The sequence below is a fragment of the Felis catus genome, chromosome B1, assembly GCF_018350175.1.
Source record: "Felis catus isolate Fca126 chromosome B1, F.catus_Fca126_mat1.0, whole genome shotgun sequence".
In the NCBI taxonomy this organism is placed as follows: domain Eukaryota; kingdom Metazoa; phylum Chordata; class Mammalia; order Carnivora; family Felidae; genus Felis; species Felis catus.
The window spans coordinates 14,237,457-14,255,421 of record NC_058371.1 but is presented as its reverse complement, the minus strand read 5'-3'; the positions used below and the strand labels follow the sequence as shown (position 1 = coordinate 14,255,421).

At 45.8% G+C, this 17,965-nt stretch overlaps 1 protein-coding gene across 3 annotated transcripts in view; it reads right to left on the bottom strand.

The window, feature by feature from the left end:
• WWC2 (WW and C2 domain containing 2) overlaps positions 1 to 17,341 on the bottom strand; it is a 210,298-nt gene extending 192,957 nt beyond the window's left edge. Inside the window, exons 1-2 of one of the 3 annotated variants that reach the window (XM_023252317.2) lie at positions 16,948 to 17,087; positions 7,116 to 7,402 (exon numbers count right to left, since the gene is read on the bottom strand). In XM_023252317.2, the coding sequence (XP_023108085.1) occupies positions 7,116 to 7,117 (2 nt within the window). In that variant the 5' untranslated portion in view covers positions 7,118 to 7,402; positions 16,948 to 17,087. Of the gene's footprint in view, positions 1 to 7,115; positions 7,403 to 16,947 lie in introns of all 3 variants that reach the window. The other 2 variants (XM_045055201.1, XM_023252316.2) reach the window with 2 other exon arrangements.
• Positions 17,342 to 17,965: the final 624 nt, after the last annotated feature.

Here is a 17,965-nt window from a genome sequence, read left to right as displayed (position 1 = left end):
AAAAAAAAAAAAGAAAGTAAGGGGCGCCTGGGTGGCTCGGTCGGTTGAGTGTCGGACTTCGGCTCAGGTCATGATCTCGCGGTTCGTGGGTTCAGGGCCCCACGTCGGGCTCTGTGCCGACAGCTCGGAGCCTGGAGCCTGCCTCGGATTCTGTGTCTCCCCCTTTCTCTGTTCCTCCCCTGCTCTCAACTCTGTCTCTCTCTCACTCTCTCAAAAATAAAGATTAAAAAATAATAATAATAAATTTAAATAAATAAATAAATGTCCATCACCAGATGAATGGAAACAGAAAATATGGTATATACAAGTTACGGGATATTATGCGGCCCTAGAAAAGAAAGAAATCTTGTCACGTGCAACAACATGAATGAATGAACCTTGAGGACGTTATGCTAAGTGAAATACACCAGTCACAGAAAGGGAAGTACTCCACGATTCCACTTCCACGAGGAAGCTAAGTCAAACTCTCAGAAACCGCCAGTGGTGGTTGTCGGCAGCGGGGGAGGGGGAAAGAGGAGCTATTCAGGGGATACCACTTCCGTTTTGCAAGATGAAAAGGTGCTAAAGATCTGTGACACAACAGCAATGTGCATGTTGTTAGCACTACCGCACTACATGCTAAAAAAGGTTAAGATCGTAAATTTTATGTGTTTTCTGACAACTTTTTTAAAAAGCTATGATAATTGATGATATATTTAACACACCTACCATACTTCCGGCACATAAAAGGCCCTCAAAAAATAACTGGAATGCTGTTATGGTTACCAATTCTACGAGTTCAATTGATGGTGGCTTATAAAAACATAACATAGCAAAATGAAATTTAAGTCAAGTAAGAAAAAGTCAGCAAAGAGAAGCAAAGGAGGTGAGTTGGTTTACACACACACACACACACACACACACACACACACACACACACAGCCATAGATCTAGTACACATGCTATGTAGTGAGGCCAAATTAGGGTAAACGATTTACCAAGAAGACTCACTGTCATCAATAGTTTTCCACAAAGAAATGCATTCCTACTTTTTTTTTTAGTATTATCTTATTTGAGGGCTGAGCAAACTTTTTGTTAAAAAGGACCGATAACAGGTAAGTCAGCCTTTGGGAGCAAGGAGTCTCTGTCTCACTATTCAACTCTGCCTTTATAGTCTAAAAGTAGACAACATGCACACATCCGTGTGGCTATGTTCCAATAAAACTGAATTATGGACACAAAAGTTTTAATTTTACGTAATTTTCACATCACAAAATCCTCTTCGTTTGATTTTTCTTCAACCACTTAAAAACGTAAAACCCTTGATTAGGTAACAGGCCATTAAAAAACCAAATGTGGGCAGGATCTGACCTCCAGGCCACGGTTTGTCCACTCCCCTAGAACAGTCCTCACTCAAAGAGAAGAAAGATATTTCATGTGTAGATGATACCCACTGAATAAAATGTAACTTTTTATTTTTATTTTTATTTTTTTAATGTAACTTTTTAAATTAATTTTCGAACTAAACCCGGCAACTGCATAATACTTAAACTATTTTACCTGGCAAGACTAAAATATGTAGATATTAGAAATGTTCTCTCCACAGACAACCAACAGATTATGGACATCTTCCTACTTCTATCTTTGGGAAACAATCATCAGCAAGAATCACACATATCAACAATCTCATTGTTTTCCTCCACAATATTAGTTTTAAGAACAATAAATAACATTCACAAATTAATAAATGTGTTTTATTCCATCCGTCTTATCCCAGAGGCGCTTAGAGAATTTCCTGAAAAATTCAGAGGGGTGAAAATTATACAATATTAATTAATGGAAATTTAGGGATATTATGATTTTAACAAACACTCTTTAGTTATAAAATACTTGGGCTTTTTCTTCTCTGTAAAGAGGAGCTTTGTTTCAATAAGTGAGAAGTTATGTACATAATAATAAATGTGGCCCAGAAGTGATCATAGAAAATCCAAGTTTTTATCCCAATTGCAGTCTTCCTCCCCCGAAGTAGCTGCTAATATAATAAAGCTTCCTTGCTCAAAACCATTCCAGTTGACAAGTATCAGAATGCAGGAGTGTGGAGGAGTGCGTTCATGCTTTAACTCAGATGGGACCACAGCAGAGATTTCTCATTGTATCTTGGCACCCATACGTCTTTATCAGTTCACAGTATTTCATTTCTATGTGCCATGACTGTTCAACATGAATAAAGGTGTTTTTCAATGAAATGTACACACACACACACACACACACACACACACACACACACACCCTTTTTCAAACAACTGACCTTGTGACCTTAAAAATTCTAAATAACTGGTTTTCCAACGAAGTGATTCTTCATTTTACTCTTCAAGGCCACAAAAGGAAAACCAGCTTACCTGTTTTTTTTTCCTAATCCTGAAATTATTAGTTAACTTAGAAGGAGTTCATCTTAAAGTAGTAAAAACATCTTTTCCATACTTGCAAAGGTAACTTTTCATCTCCACCGCCAGGACGTCACCTCTGATACCTTGATAAAACCAGATGTCTAGATGATTTCCAGCCAGAAATGTGACTTTCCACTGTGACTTTCTTGAAAAACCCATCAATAAACAAATTCAAGTTCTTTGGACAGATTGCTTAGGAACTCTATAATAAACACCGTGGGTGAATATCACAATAAAGGACTTAAAGATGGCCCTTGGAAAAGAATTGACAAGAGTGGAAAGGAAATGAACTTCGTACACAAGAGGCAGGGTTTGGGCGAATGAATACCCGTCCCAAATACTACATGCTCATTTTAAATTTCGACTCTTCTCCCAGAATGTATTTTTTTTAACTTTTATTTATTTTTGAGATAAGAGACAAAGCATGAGACAGAGCATGAGACAGAGAGAGACAGAGCATGAACGGGGGAGGGTCAGAGAGAGAGGGAGACACAGAATCTGAAACAGGCTCCAGGCTCTGAGCTGTCAGCACAGAGCCCGATGAGAGGCTCGAACTCACGGACTGTGAGATCATGACCTGAGCCGAAGTTGGACGCTTAACCAACTGAGCCACCCAGGCGCCCCAGAATGTATTTCAGAGTTAGCATGCTAACACTCTGCCTGTGCTTTTAAAACTGGCATCTTAAACCAAAAACTAAAAAGCAAAAGCCCAATTTATATTTTCAGAATTAAAAATAAGACTTCCGTTTGAAACAGAAATCGCTGCTTCCCAACATCCAAAGCACGCGGCTACAGAGACGCTGGCGTGCGGAGGAACCCACACCCCTTCCTCGAGGTGGAGAGCTCCGCAGGAGGTGCTGAAATCTGGGAGAAGAAAGTCCTGTTTTCTCCCTGCAAACCGTGTAAAGGATTGGCACTTGGGGGGTGGGGGGGTTCGTTCTCCAGAGCGGGCTGGGCGGAGGCAAGAAAGCAGGAGGCAAAGGGCGTCTCTTCCCGGAGTCCTGCATTCCCCTCGGGAGAATGAATTACATTATCACTGTAAGTCCCTAAGACGGCCATTCCCAGCCCTCCTGCCTCTGACCGGGGAGCTGGCTTCCCCGTCCGGCCAAATTCCTAGCGCCCCTCGGCGAGTGAGCTCAGGGAAATGCATCGGGCAACGCTCTCTCGATTTTCATTCAAATGGGCCAACCTGAGTCCTTGGCAGCCACCACTCATTTAGGTAAACACTGCTACTTTAAACAGCACAAAGGAGTGTAATCAAAAATCACACAACAGAATCAAACGGCAAGCCTAAGCAATCACCAGGAGTCAGTAAAGTTTAGACGGAAGGAGGGTGGAAAGCAACGAAACAAATACTGTCAGGACAAAAGAAGTCTTCTAAGAGTGAGATAAAGTGTGGTGTGGGGGGATGCGAGGCAGGGTTTTAAAAAAAAGAAAAAAGGTTGGGGGATTTCAGATAAGTCATGGTTTTTTCTATGCAAACCACTCTACACACAGCTTCTTTTCAGCCACAACAGTAAGCGCAGTCAGACGCACCGACTAAAAGGACTCAACGCTGGGCTACTCGCTGCAGCCCCGTAAGTCTTTCCTCATTTGAATAGTATTTTAGGAATGTTTTGTCAATGTGTCGGATGATTATTCACTTCTACTGCATTCTTCCCTTCGCTGTGATAATTATGGTCACAGGAACGATTTATTTTATAAGCAGAACAGTCACAACACTAAATGATGACCCTTTTCTGAGCATTACAATTCATGTATTTATTTGTCTACATTTCTTTAGAAAGGGGAAGGTGAACTTTAACAACCGTTGCGCATAGCAACACAGGAACAAAAGATTTTTCACATGCATCATCTAAGCATTTAATTAAAATTCACAAACTTGGATCTCAAACCAAGTCAAAAGTAGAAATGTAAGAATACTAGATTCCCAAGCAGAAGCAGATACACGATATATTGTTTAGCTATCACAAAGACCAAAACAAGTGCGGCGACTTGTGCCGAGGTTAAAGAATATACAAGCTACGAGGTTCCTTAAGAACCATCGTTTTAGTAGGGCTTGTATTCTTCCAGGTAAGTTTCACAGCATTAGTAAATCAAACAAAAATATACCACACACTCTCTCAGTTTCTATCACTTCCCATTTATGATGACTAGAGCTTGACTCCAAATCCAAGCAATATAAAGCAAACTGGGGCATAGCAATTTACAGAAAAAGATGATTTCCCCCCCAAGACTTACGCTCAACCACAAGTCAAAGTAAAAAGCAGTTTCAGTCAAGGTCTGTAAGGTACACACTCGAGGTAAAACCAAGGTATTCTCAGACAATGAATGGATCACCCACCAGGGTTTACACTGATGAAAGAGAGCTCTAGAAAAGAATCTGGAAGACCTGGGATTCAGCTTTATGCTTTGAAAATTCTCTATCCTTACTAATCGTTCACCTGGAAGGGTGCAGGTAGCATAAGGCACACTTGCGAAAGGGACGCTTCCACAGAAGCCTGGATTGGGAGAAGGTTGTGGTACAAGGTCAAAGGGTTTTTAGCACCAGAAGACAAGGATAAAGAGGATATATCGCATATGGGATCTCGGCCTCTGAAGGAACTCAAAGCGTTGGAATAAGGCACAAGTGACAGAATCAACGCAAGGTTACTCACAAGACGTGCTGGCTGTCCTGGGAGGGACCTGACTAAACCACAGTGTACGGGACTTAACCCAACGGTGACAACACAGTGCACAATTTGGTTCGATACAGATGCAAAAACCAAGTCCCGCGAGGATGAAGGCATTAGCGGACAGCATGTGGCTAAGCTGTTAAGGGAGAGCTCCAAGTGCTGAAACTTCGTTATGACTTCCAACCCCAGAGAAGAGGCCAAGGGCTCTTCTTGGTGGTTGTCAGAGGCAGAACATAGCCGAACACGCAGCTCTGAAGTCAGAGAGACACGGATGAGTTCGGCCGCCACCACCTTAACAGCTTTGTGCCCGAGACAAGTCGCTCAACCTGCGAAGCCTCAGCCTCCTAAAATGGGGGCAATAACGGTACCTATCAAAGGTTTCACTTATTTAATAAACATTTATGAAGCCACAGAACTAGGCGCTGAAATGCAACGGTGAACAAGACAGACACAGTACGTACCCTCAGGGGGCCCGAGATGACATACGTGAAGGCTTCAGTGATGGCCATCACGATGACCGTCATCTCTGTCCCCATCATTTTTCACCTGGTACAACGTATAAGGGATTTTCCAATGACGATAAGTAAACAATCTATCTTAGTTGGAACAAGGCTTCACAAACGAACAAAAAAGACCTGTACTGAGCCTCAGGCCTGTCCTTAGTCCTGGCCCCTCTTCTTTTCCTTCTCTCCCAGGGACCTTATCCCATCCCACCATTTAAAAATGCTATCCATCTACACCCAAATTTACTATCTCAAGCTCTGAGCTGTCTTCCAAACTCCAGACTCTATATCCAGCTGCTTATTGGGTATCTATGTGTACGTCTTAGCAGGCATCTCAGACCTACGGATCTGAAACAGAGCTACTCCAGATGACCGACCCAACTGCATCCCAACCGGCCGTACTCCACCCTTTCCCCATCGGTGTGCCAGCAAATCCCTCGTTCCTCCCCTTTCCTCACGCCTCACAGAGCCAACGCATGAGCAATTCTGTCACTTTTACCTAAAAAACACCCCCATCCATTCACTGCTCTCTCCACCGCCAAAGCCAAGATCTCATGGTTTCTCCCCTCGATCACCTCCTTGCAGTAACATCCACTACTCCGTCTCCACAGAGCAGTGACCTCTTTTTAAAAATGGGTAAGGTCTTGCAAAGCGATGCGCCCTTAATGGAAAGACAGGAACACACACAGGCACACCACACCTCCGTTCAACCTAAAACTCCTCCACGGCTCCCAAATGCCCTGAAAGCGTTGACGATCTACAAGGCATACCCGATCGGACCCCTTTCCACCTCTCCGGCTCATTCTCACGAGACCCTCGTCCCTCTGTGTCTCTACACCTCAGTCACGCGGGCTGTCACTCAGCTCCTTGAACGTACCAACCTCCTTAGCTCTTCAGGACAGTGCAGTCCAGTAGAACTTTCTGCCCTGATGGAAATGCCCTAGACCTGCACGTGTGGCCCCTGAGCACTTAACTTGTGGCTAGTGAGGCTGAGAAAGTAGGTTTCTAACTTTACTGAATTTTGATTCATTTAAATGGCCACATACTCCCAGCAGCTATGACACAAGGATTCCCCGTAGCCTTCTCCTCTGCCTGGGCCACTTTTCTCGCAGATCTTCCCAGGGATGGCTCTTTCTCACCCTGATGTCTTCGTTAAACGTCCACTCCTCAGAAAGGCCTTTCCTTAGCACCCCGCCCAAAGCAGCTGCCACTGACACCATTTACCGTGTCACCTTGTTTATTTTCATCAAAACACGTTCACTACTGCCTTTATCCTTTCTCTTCCCTGAACTGGAATGTAAAATCCATGAAAGCAGAGACCTTGCCTCTCCCCTTCCATGCCATGTCCCCAAGACACGTGTTAGGCATGTAGTGTTTTTAACAAATCTTTGATGAAGGGTCGAATAAATCAACGAGTGTGTGAGTGACTAGAGGGTCAAGTCAGTCAAGAGTAGGCTGGGGACAGATTATGGAGGCTGCTGGAAGAAGACGAAGGTCCTTCGAATACTTACATTTTGTGTATAGGGGCACGGGGCTCTGCGGTTCTTAAACGTCCCGTGGGGACCGGCAGTGTGAGCAGACAGCACAAAGGAACGGCGTACGTGCAAAGCGGGTCTCCGTCCTCAACTGACTTGAACTCAATTTTACGAGAACATTAGTGATGCAGACACACAGATGCTCCTTACACACGAGACGTTAGGAAATCTCTCAAGAATGCATCTATATACATCGAAAGGCATCCCTCCGGTGGGGGTGCGGACAGGGTATTAGACATCCAAGTCAGCCCCGCAGTCTGGATCTGCAAACAGCAAACCAGGGCATTAATGTCTAGCCAAGTTAAATACCGGTTTACAGTCATCGGTCCTATGAGAAATGTCATGAGCTGGGCCACTTAGCAGAAAGGGGGGAAGGGAGGCAATGAGGGGAGAAAGTAAGCAAGGCGAGAAAGCAAACCCCCAGCAAGTTCAAACACCCGGACGATCGGCAAAAAGGGAAGGAACCCACAGCGTGGACGGAACCGCTGACCAGCCACAGATGAACCGGCCTACACCCGTCAGCCGACAAAACCGGCAGCCCGGGGATGCCACGCACGACACGGATCCCACACGTTCGTTCGCGCTTAGGATTTCAAAGAAAAAACAAAAAAAGGCCCACGTGTACGTCTACCTCTGTGAAAAACCATCCCACTAAGGAAGCTGCAGAGCAAAGTTTTACACTGCCTGAAACCGCGTGCTCTCCCGCTCTTCCGCGGTTTACGCGTTGTGTCCCAAGCTTTAAACTTTACCGAGGATCAGTGCCACTTAATAAAGTTACCTTCTCACAGAAGGGAGCCGTGTCAGTGACGTGCACAACACATTCCACAGGCTCCCCCGAAGACAGGCTCTTAATCAGGAGTTTAGAGCCAGCACGGAGCCTGCTTGGGATTCTCTCTCTCTCTCTCTCTCTCTCTCTCTCTCTCTCTCTCTCTCCCCCCCGCCCCCGGCCCTTCCCCCGCTCCCTCTCTAAAAGAAAAAAAAAAAAAAGATAACCTATACATTTCTTTACATTTTCTACCCCTACTGCCACTGAGACCAAAGTAAGGTAAATGATGTTCACCTCTGTTCAAAGTCTCTGTCGGGACCACCTCAACTCCTCAAGTGGTACAGGAGTCAAAGACCGGGTCCCGGAGCTTAACTCTGTTACCCCACTATCCTGCCCAACTGCCCAGCTGGTTCCGTCTTCAGTGCTGCTCCCCACGGGTCTCTCAGAACTAGGATTTCTTTATTGGCATCAGGGCTAACAGCACAGGAAAATTCATTCACAGAGCAATACAATCTTAGCCTTTCACGGCAGCTTTGGAACACCCTTGGCTGTGACAGGCACCCGCTTTATCAAGGTCAAACGTGGACTTATTTTCTACTTGATCATCACCACCCACTTGGTGATTTTATAAATACCATCAGTCTATCACGGGGAAATCAGTGTTTCCAACCATCACCACGGATCACTATGTTTATCCTTCCAATGGCAAACGGTACAACTATGGTATCTCCAAAAGTTCATTTTTGCCTGTTTTTCTCAGGTCCCTGCGTACAATTCCAGCTACTTCAGAGAAGAATGGGTTTGGAAAACTTCACGTGACACGCTGCGTGCCGTTAAAAGAAAAGTGATAAGAAAATCAAGGCAACTCCTCACCTTCAGCATCCGTGTGTGATTCATCATTACAGCACACAGTGCACAGAGCCCGGGCTACTTGTGGCATAAACGAACGATCAAGGATGACTGATAAACATGCCATTGTATCACAGAAGATCAATGTTTCTTTGAAATGCTTACATAAAGTATTTTAAAAACTTTATCACCTCACTTTATATCAGAGGTCGGCAAAATCGTTCCGTCAAGGGCCAGAGTAGGTGTTTGAAGCTTTGTGGCCCACGTACTATTTCGGGGTTGCTGTTTGTTTACAACCTTTTAATGACGTAAAAGCCATTCTTGGCTGGGGGGTTATATGGAAAGAGGGTTGCAGGCTGGGATTTGGCCCTTGGGCCATAGTTTGGCCACCCCTGCTTTTCGAGGATACCATAAAAACCATAATTATATAGCACAGTTACATTTTGACTAAAGAAAAACACTTCCAACTGTTTTGCGTGGTTTTTTTTTGTAATCTTTTTAAATTCGACTGTTTTGGGGGAACAGTTTTAGATTTACAGAAAAAACGCAGTTCGCATCACTTCCATATATCCCACACTCGGTTCCCCCTATAAGGATGTTATGATTATTATTACTACAATCCATACTTTTTTCCAGATTTCCTTAGCTTTTATCTAATGTCCTTTTTCTGTTCCAGGACCCTATCCAGGATGCCATATTACATTCCTCATCATGCCTCCCGAGGCTCCTCTCAGCTGTGACAGTGTCTCAGGTTTTCCTTGTCTCCGATGATCGCGATAGTTTTAAGGAGTATGGGGCAGTTATTTTGTAGAATGTCCCTCTTCTGAGATTTGGTGGGTGCTTTTCTCATGATTACACTGGGGTTATGCTAGTTTGGGGGGAGGAAGACCACCTAGAAAAAGTGCCACTGTCATCACATCGTATCAAGGGTACCTCAACGGGAGTCACCATCACTGTTGACATTCACCTTGATCACCTGGCTGAGGCAGTGTTTGCCAGGTTTCCTCCAACTGTTTGAAAAAAGAAAAATTAATAGGGTGCCTGGGTGGCTCAGTCAGTTTAGTGTCCGACGTTTGCTTTTGAGTTGGTTTCGGCTTATGTCATGATCTCAACGTTCATGAGTTCGAGCCCAGCATCGGGCTCCACCCTGGCAGTGCGGAGCCTGCTTGGGATTCTCTCTCTCCCTCTCTCTCTCTGCCCCTCCTGCGCTCCCTCTCTCTCTCTCAAAATAAATAAATAAACTTTAAAAAATTACAAAATAAAAAAATGAACATAATGAAAATGAACTTGAATCTTACCACATAGGACTAAACTAAAAGCTTTTAAACGTCAAAATCATTTTTAATAAGTTGGCTATACACATATACACATACATCATCATTCATTATTTATATGATTCACATCTATGCCTCTTAAACATATTTGAGATGAAGACAAAAGTTAATATGATTTGTCACTGTCTTCTACTTTTAATTCCTCTCAACTCTTCCTCCTCACTGTTAGGCTAAATTAAAGGGATAGCTAAAGAAAATCTAACGCACACTACCCAAATCTTCTTTCTTTCACTTTAAAAAAAAAAAAATTAAGATTTTTATTTTTTTTAAGTTTTTTTTTTTAATTTTACCTGTTTTAAGACAGAGTATGTGCACTTGAGCACGGAAGGTCAGAGAGAGGGGGAGAAAGAGAATCCCAAGCAGACAGTGTGGAACCCCATGCGGGGCTCGATCTCCCAATCCTTGAGAACATGACCTGAGCCGAAATCAAGAGTCCCAACACTTAACCCACTGAGCCACACAGGCGCCCCTACTTTCACTTTTTAAATGGTGCTTATGCAAACGACACAGTGAGTAGCCTGAGCTGGGGAGTCCAGGGCACTTAGCTGGCTGGCACAGTAAAAACTGTTGAATAACTTGTATCTTCAACTTCAGTGTTAAAATGATTCAAAGGGGTCAGAAAGGGGAAACAGGGAAGCACGATGCGAGACTAAAAAGAACTAATGTCTCTTACCTAACTTGTCTTGGTCAGGTAATTAGCAAGAGGACACAAAAAGGTGGGGAGAGTGGGAAGGACTAAAAGGCTAGAAGAAAGGCGGGGAAGCTTCGGGTCACATGAAGGCTATCAAAACACCCTGAAAAGGGAAACGCAAATCCAAACCACAGTAAGATACTACCTCATGCCCACTAGAAATACTTTACAACACACACACACACACAAACACACACACACACACACACACACACACACACACAGAAAATAAGTGTTGGTGAGGATGTGGAGAAACTCGAATCTTTGGACACTGCTGGTAGGAATGGGAAATGGCACAGCCACCCTGGAAAATGGTTTGGCAGATCCCTCAAAAAGTTAAACATAGAATTACCATATGACGGAGCAGTTCCACTGGTAGGTATCTACCCAAGCGAACTGAAAACATACGTCCATACGAAAACGACGCGTGAATGTCCACAGCAACATTATTCAGAAGAGCCAACAAGGGGAAACAACCCAAATGCCCATCAACTGACGAATGGATAAACGCAGTGTGTATGGTGTAGCCATACAACAGAATATTCTTCCAAGTCATAAAAAGGAATGAAGCTCTGACACAATGCTACAACACAGATGAATCCTGAAAACACTGTGCCAGACACAAAGGACACACACTGTTATGACTCCATTTACATGAAATGTCCAGGATTGCTGGTTGCCAGAGGCAGCCGGGGTGGCGGAGAACGGACGGGTACTGGGTTTCTTTCTGGAGTGAAGAAAATGTTCAGGCATTACATGATGGCTATGGGTGCACGACCCTGGGAATATACTAAAAATCACTTACTGGTACACTTGAGAATGGTTAAAATGGTGAATTTTATGCGATTTTTTTTTTCTGTCGATAAAAAATAAAATAAGTAACTGGAAAGCAAAGCCACTGAAGACAGTGAAAGCATTCTGAAATGTTACTTTTAACCCACACCTTATACATACACTGTCCTGAAAATTCCCTTTTCCTATTCTATATACGTCTGTGATCATTTTTCCAATAACAGGAGCTTCAGAAATGAAGAAATTAGTCCAAAATTCTAATAAGAAATCAGGTCAACCGATTTTAAATCAAGTTCACAGGACCAGCGCATACACAGACCCAGGCCCTAACTGCAGGAATTTACACTGCATGAGGGCTCACCCTGCGTGCTACCACTTCAGTAACTCCCCCGTCGGCAGAATGAAGGTGGCCACGCCCCTCTTTAATGGTGGCATCTTTTTTTCCTACAGACATTTACCGGAAACGAGTTAGAGGGCGCCATTTTTAAGGCGCAGGCAGGCAGAGCAGGGCCTTGGCAGGCCACGCCTCACAAGGGCTGACTATGTAACTCACAACTTAGTGATCTGCAGCTACAAAAAAAAAAAAAAAAAAAAAAAAAAATCACTTATTCATAGATAATAGTCTTTCTGGAAAAAGCAAGTATGGCCCTGGGTCTTGCAACAAAAATGAAACTGCCAAGTATGGACTATTAAAGTCACTGCAGAAATCTCAGTACTAATACGAAGCAACCACTATGCCCTCCTGCAAGCGTTACAGCACACTGTGTTGAAAACAAGAAATACTTCTTTGGGAATTTTTGGAAGACAGCACAGTGGAGTTTAAATTAGTGCTTCCCAGAGTGGGTTGTTGTTTTTTTGTGTTTTTTTGTTTTTTTTTTTTTTCAAAAAAACAAAAAAACAAAAACAACCCTTCTTTTAACAACCTCTCCACACTTCAAAAACCATAATCACTCAAATAATTCACAGTAACCACTTGGCACCCGAACTCGGCCGGCCGGGGAGGAACGACTTCCGGCAAAATCTATGACATCGGCAGCCGTGATTAAGACTGTTAAGGACTGATTTTGTTTTCTTTGCTCTTAGAAGTAATTCCCATATTTATACGATTAGTCAAAATGTAGCGGCTTCATTCTCTCATTATTTTTAACCTAACTGGAAAATCAATTGTCTCTGGTTGTTGGTGGTTATGGGTTTATTTTCGGAAAGCCGAACAATAAGCAACTGGAAATAAGAGAGTAGCTCAACTAGCATTCTTTCATTAATTTAACAACTTTCTTCATTAATTGACCTAAGCAATATTCATTTAACACGTACCATCGACAAAGGACACAGAAAGCAGTAATAAGCAATTAGGTCTCTTGAGGAATTTACACCCTAGCAGGAGGGTTAGCAAAATTACTTGCTTTGACTTTGAAAGAAAGACAATACAGAGTTCCTCAGAGCCTAATCACGTGCCATAAACTGGGTGTAGAGAGCCAAGAGTTAGCTCAGCCATCAAGGATACCCAGCTGACATCCTCTTCCTCCTCCCGGTCACCCTCCCCACCCCCCAGAACTTCTTCCCTTCAGTTAGAAAGCACACAGGGCACTCAATATCTGACCCTAGCCATAAACCAAAGACTATATAAATCAGCAAGTTTTTGTGTGCTGGTAAATCTTTCACGTTCACCTAGACAAAGTGATTGTATCTCCGGATAACAGTCAATCCAAGCACAGAAAATGAGAAAAATCCTACTGAGAGTTTGTACCACCATTCACCCAAGTCTCTGAGGCCTGCCCACCTTAGCCCCCTGGTCCCTTCAGAGGCAATGAATCCATCCCACCTTTTTCTCCTATGTTGGATGTAGCCGTTTTTTGTTTTTTTTTTTAAGCACCACACCATTTGGCCATGATCCATGGGCCACCATAAACACCAACTGGTGTGGTCAAAAGGGTGTCCACGGTGGGCAAAATAAGAGGTGAGGGAGGGAGTAGACCCGCAAAATAACAGCTGACCCGCTGGGGGGTGGGGGAGGGGAGCAAGGAATCATGGACAGGGAGATTTCCCCAGGAACGGTGATGGGCGGGTAAAGTCAAGCCCGTTATCGTAAAATTGCCGTCTATTCAGGAACGAGACAGAGCCCTTAACTCTTCCCCAGACAGAACTTCTCATGTGCCCAAGAGGGCAATGAATTTCCAAGTTCTAGCTGGCCCTGCACTGCTGTTCAGTGGGGTCAACCTGGCAGGCCTTCAACCCATGAGGCTCAAAGCGTTCATGAACCAGATCCTACATGTATCTAAGAATCATAAAAAGTTAACAGGAACCTTTGAAGACCAATAAAGACAGGTCAATCGGCCTGAGAAATCAACACCGGGCAAAGAAGTTCCACTCCACCCAGACACCTCTAAGCACGTCCAGGTGTTCCAGCAGTCTGGAGGAATGACATAGGACACAGGTTCTAGAGTCCAACTACCTGGCTTCAAATCCTGGCCACCTTGAACAGCCATGGCGTCTCTCCATCTCCTCTGTAACTGCAAGACAATCCTAGCATCGACCTCATAGGACTAATGGGAGAATAGAAGGAGATCACTGTTAAAGAGCTTAGCACAGTGACTGTCACACAATAAATACTGAATAAATATGTGCTGGTACACCCACTAGTTCCAGGGGTAACCTGAACCACCCCTCAGTTCGTGAACTGGAATGACACCACCACACCCATGACCATTCAGCTGGGCCCTAATTATGGATCCCTAACTATAGCCATGAGGTAGGTGGTCTTACCTCCATTTTAGAGTTGAGAACGGGGGTTTAGAGGGACTCACAAACTCACCTAAGCTTACTCAGTCAATAAGTGCTGGGGCAATTTTAATACTTCGGTATTCCAAAATCACTACTTACTGAACAAAATTACGTTCTCACAAAAGCCTCCAGCTTCCCCCACACACACAAATATGCATATTCATCTATACAATCGGGAATACTTCACAAATTCTGATAGACCGTCAGAGTTTTTCTTAACATAAATAGAACTGGGTAAGTCATCATGACCATTTTAATTAAATGACTTTGAAAGTTCCAAAATACTGCCTACCCACAGTTTATCAACTCACTTTCTTTCAGGATTTGTCATGTGATCCTGTAGAAGAATGGGCACACCCCAAAAGGCCCGTGTCACATCTCTTTTTCCATAAGTTTGGTGCGTGTCTGACAAAATTGACTAGAGTTCAATATATCCTCCAAATATCCTCTCCCACCATCTCTCACACAACTTAGCAAGACCTACAGTCACTTCGTTGCCCTAAAAGCAAGCAATCAAATTTAAACTAAGTATTGTCAATATTGACCCTGATCTCCTAGAATCTTTTAAAACTCAGAGTGAGATCCAGAAATGTGTATAACCCAAATTTATATTGCCAAATACTTAAAGATCTAACCGCTGCACAGAAAACTAGGATCATAACAAGTTATCTTAGTCAAAACTGTTTATCCACATCAAATGAACTGGTTATTGGTTACCCAGTTTCCTGAAAACAGAGTTCATAATAATTGTTAATCCATTAACAGTTTAAAATAAAAGGCATGCTTAACTTGTTTAAGAAGTAGTGATATGGATAAGCCAAGTCATTTCTTACTTCACTTTCTATTTGCTTTCCCCGGGCATTACATATTCTTGTAATCTCTGTTGGTAAATACAAATGACACAATATAATAGAAGATGCAAAATGAAGAGACTCTGAAATGCCTAAATATTTCAAGAATTCACTGTGATTTCAATAGCCTGAAACTCCAAGTATCAGAAAGCAGAATGACCACAGGACTGTAAAAGCCAAATATTTACACAGGTGCCTTAAAAGTCACTGCTGGGTGCACACCATCATCACTGACATTTACTATCTGTTAAATAGTTTCAAGTGCAAGGGCAGAAGTCACATAACTGACCTGGAGCAGGAAGTTTATGACAACAACCAGTACGTCTGGAGAAACTGTGAAGGTGTGATGCTTGTCATAACTTTTTATCAGGCCAGCAACAGGCAGCCAGGCTGGGGCAAGCCAGAACCTCAGCAAGGTGCCTTTTCTCATTTCAGAAGGGAAACCAAAACTGATACCTTCATGGATAATTTAATAAGGACTGTTCCATAAATTAATAATGTCATTTATGACTTTTTTATAATTACTCGTTAATAGGTTTCAAAAACAATATTCGTAAGAGAAAAGTTAATTGAGAACATATAGTATGAAACTCTTCCAGCTTCAGATTGAGAAACGGGGCAGTGTTTAGTAGAAGCACCTAAAAAAAAAAAAAGGTTATAAACCCCTAATTTACAGTTAGGAACTGTAAAAATTGGCCTCCTTAATGGCCAACTTACAAATTTACAATTAGGAATATCTATTATTCTTATAATAAATCTCACTATAAGAAATTTTCCTTTGAAGGGTAACAAGACGGGATAAAGGACCAACATTTGTGAACATGCAGCAAAACTTCAGCTCCGGAACTTCTTAGACGATGATTTGGTGATGCTTCCCCTCTTTACCTCCGAGCAGAGCTAACAAGTGTGGGTTGAAAACTACAAGAAATCGTGATAAGCTCAAGTCTGTTCCAATGTTCACTGCATTTCTTTCTTCAAAACACAATCTGCCTTTTCAAGATGTGGGGACTCAGTTCAAGGTTTCTGGTGAGGGCAGTACGCAGTAACACCACCACCCCCCCCCCCACCCCCAAAAAAGTGTTTCTAAACTCTGAGGGGCAGAGCTTATCACACCCACAGCCAGGGCTCGGCGAGGAAGGGTGCCTGGAGCCCCCCTCCGCGCCCAGGACCTCCGGCCTGACCGGTGGCGCGCCCCGTCAAGAGCTTGCAGCCAAGGCAGGGAGCCAAGGACAGCCAAGAGAAGATGCCACAGGTGGCTTGGTTGGCTGGTTCCCCACCTTGCACTCAGGCCTTCTCCAGGAGGCTCCCGGCCCGTCCCCTCCTCCCAAAGGCCGAAGACACCCTCCAGCGCAAATCTGGCCCACTTCAGGCGGAAGCGAGCTCGCCACGGGGCTCAGGTGGCCCCTCGGGGTCCATTAACTGGACACGGAGTGCCAGCCCGGAGCGCCAATGCCACCCTCGCCTCCCGGCCGGGAGTGTCTAAAGGTCCCAGGGGGCGTCGAGAAGGGAGCAAGGCAAAGAGGCCCTGGAAGGGGCGGCTCCAACTGGCCCCCTACGGGGCTCCTCGCCGGCTGAGGGTCCCGCGCCTCCTTGCCGAGACCCCTCCCGGCACCCCGGGGCCGGCAACGCCCCACGCCCCACGCCCCCCGCGCCGCGGGCGCCGCCGATCGGCCGGATCTCCCGGACAACAGCCGCCGCGCTACTGAGGCGGGTCCCCGCGCCCACCCGCGGCCCGGCCGCCCACCTGTCCCGGGGGTCGATCCAGCTGGTCCTCCTGGTGTTGTGGTCGATGTAGAAGACCTTGCCGTCGTAGTCCCTGGCCTCCTCCCAGCCCCGGGGTAGCGGCAGCTGCCCGCTCCCGGCCCTCCTAGGCATGGTCGGCGGCCTCGCCGGCGAGCGGCGCCTCCATAGGGACCGGGCGCGGGACGCGGCGGGAACACGAATGCCCGGCCCGACCGCCGCACCCGACGCGGGCGCCGGCGAGGGGCTGCGGGGCGCGGGGCGCGGCGGGGCCACGCGCGGGGGGCGCCTCAGGAAACCCTGCTCTCGGCCCCGCCGGGGATCAGTCCACCATGTCTGCGTCGGAGCAGGCGAGCGAACCCTCCTCCTCCTCCTCCTCCTCCTCCTCCTCCTCCTCCTCGCGGCTGCAACCGCTGCCTCCGCCTCTTCCTCCTCCTCCTCCCCGTCCCCCTGTGGCCGCCGAGGGTCGCGGCGCCCAGGCTGCCCGAGCCGCCGCCGTCTGGGCTCGGATCCGGGAAGCTCCGCGGAGCGGCGGCCCCGGCGGCGACGGGCCTCCTCATTTGCATGCTATTAGCATGCGCCCCGCCCCGGGCCCGCCCTCACCCGCCCCTCCCCACGCTGGGCTCATCTGCATGCACATTCCTCGCCGCCACATTCCAGGGCTTAACCCTGCAGCTCCCGGGGCCTGCTGCAAGAACTGGGGCGCCGGGCCGAGCCCGGGGCGGGGGCGGTGGAGGGGAGCTGGGGGACCAGGTGGGCGGGAAGAGGGCGAAGGAATGCGCTGTTCGCTCCCTCCCCTTGACCCCAAGTATCTCCCGGCGGCCACACGCCTTGGGATTTTTAAAGTTTCGGGACAGAAAAGAGCCAGAGAGCGCTCCGCAACCTTCGCAACTTCTTTCCGACTTCTAGGGAAACCACAAGACTTTCGAGAGGAAAGGGGTGGGGGAAGCTCTCTTCGGGAAGAAAAAGTCCCAGCAAGCAGCGAGGGCACAAAGGCTTCCCCACGCCGCTCCTTGGGCTAC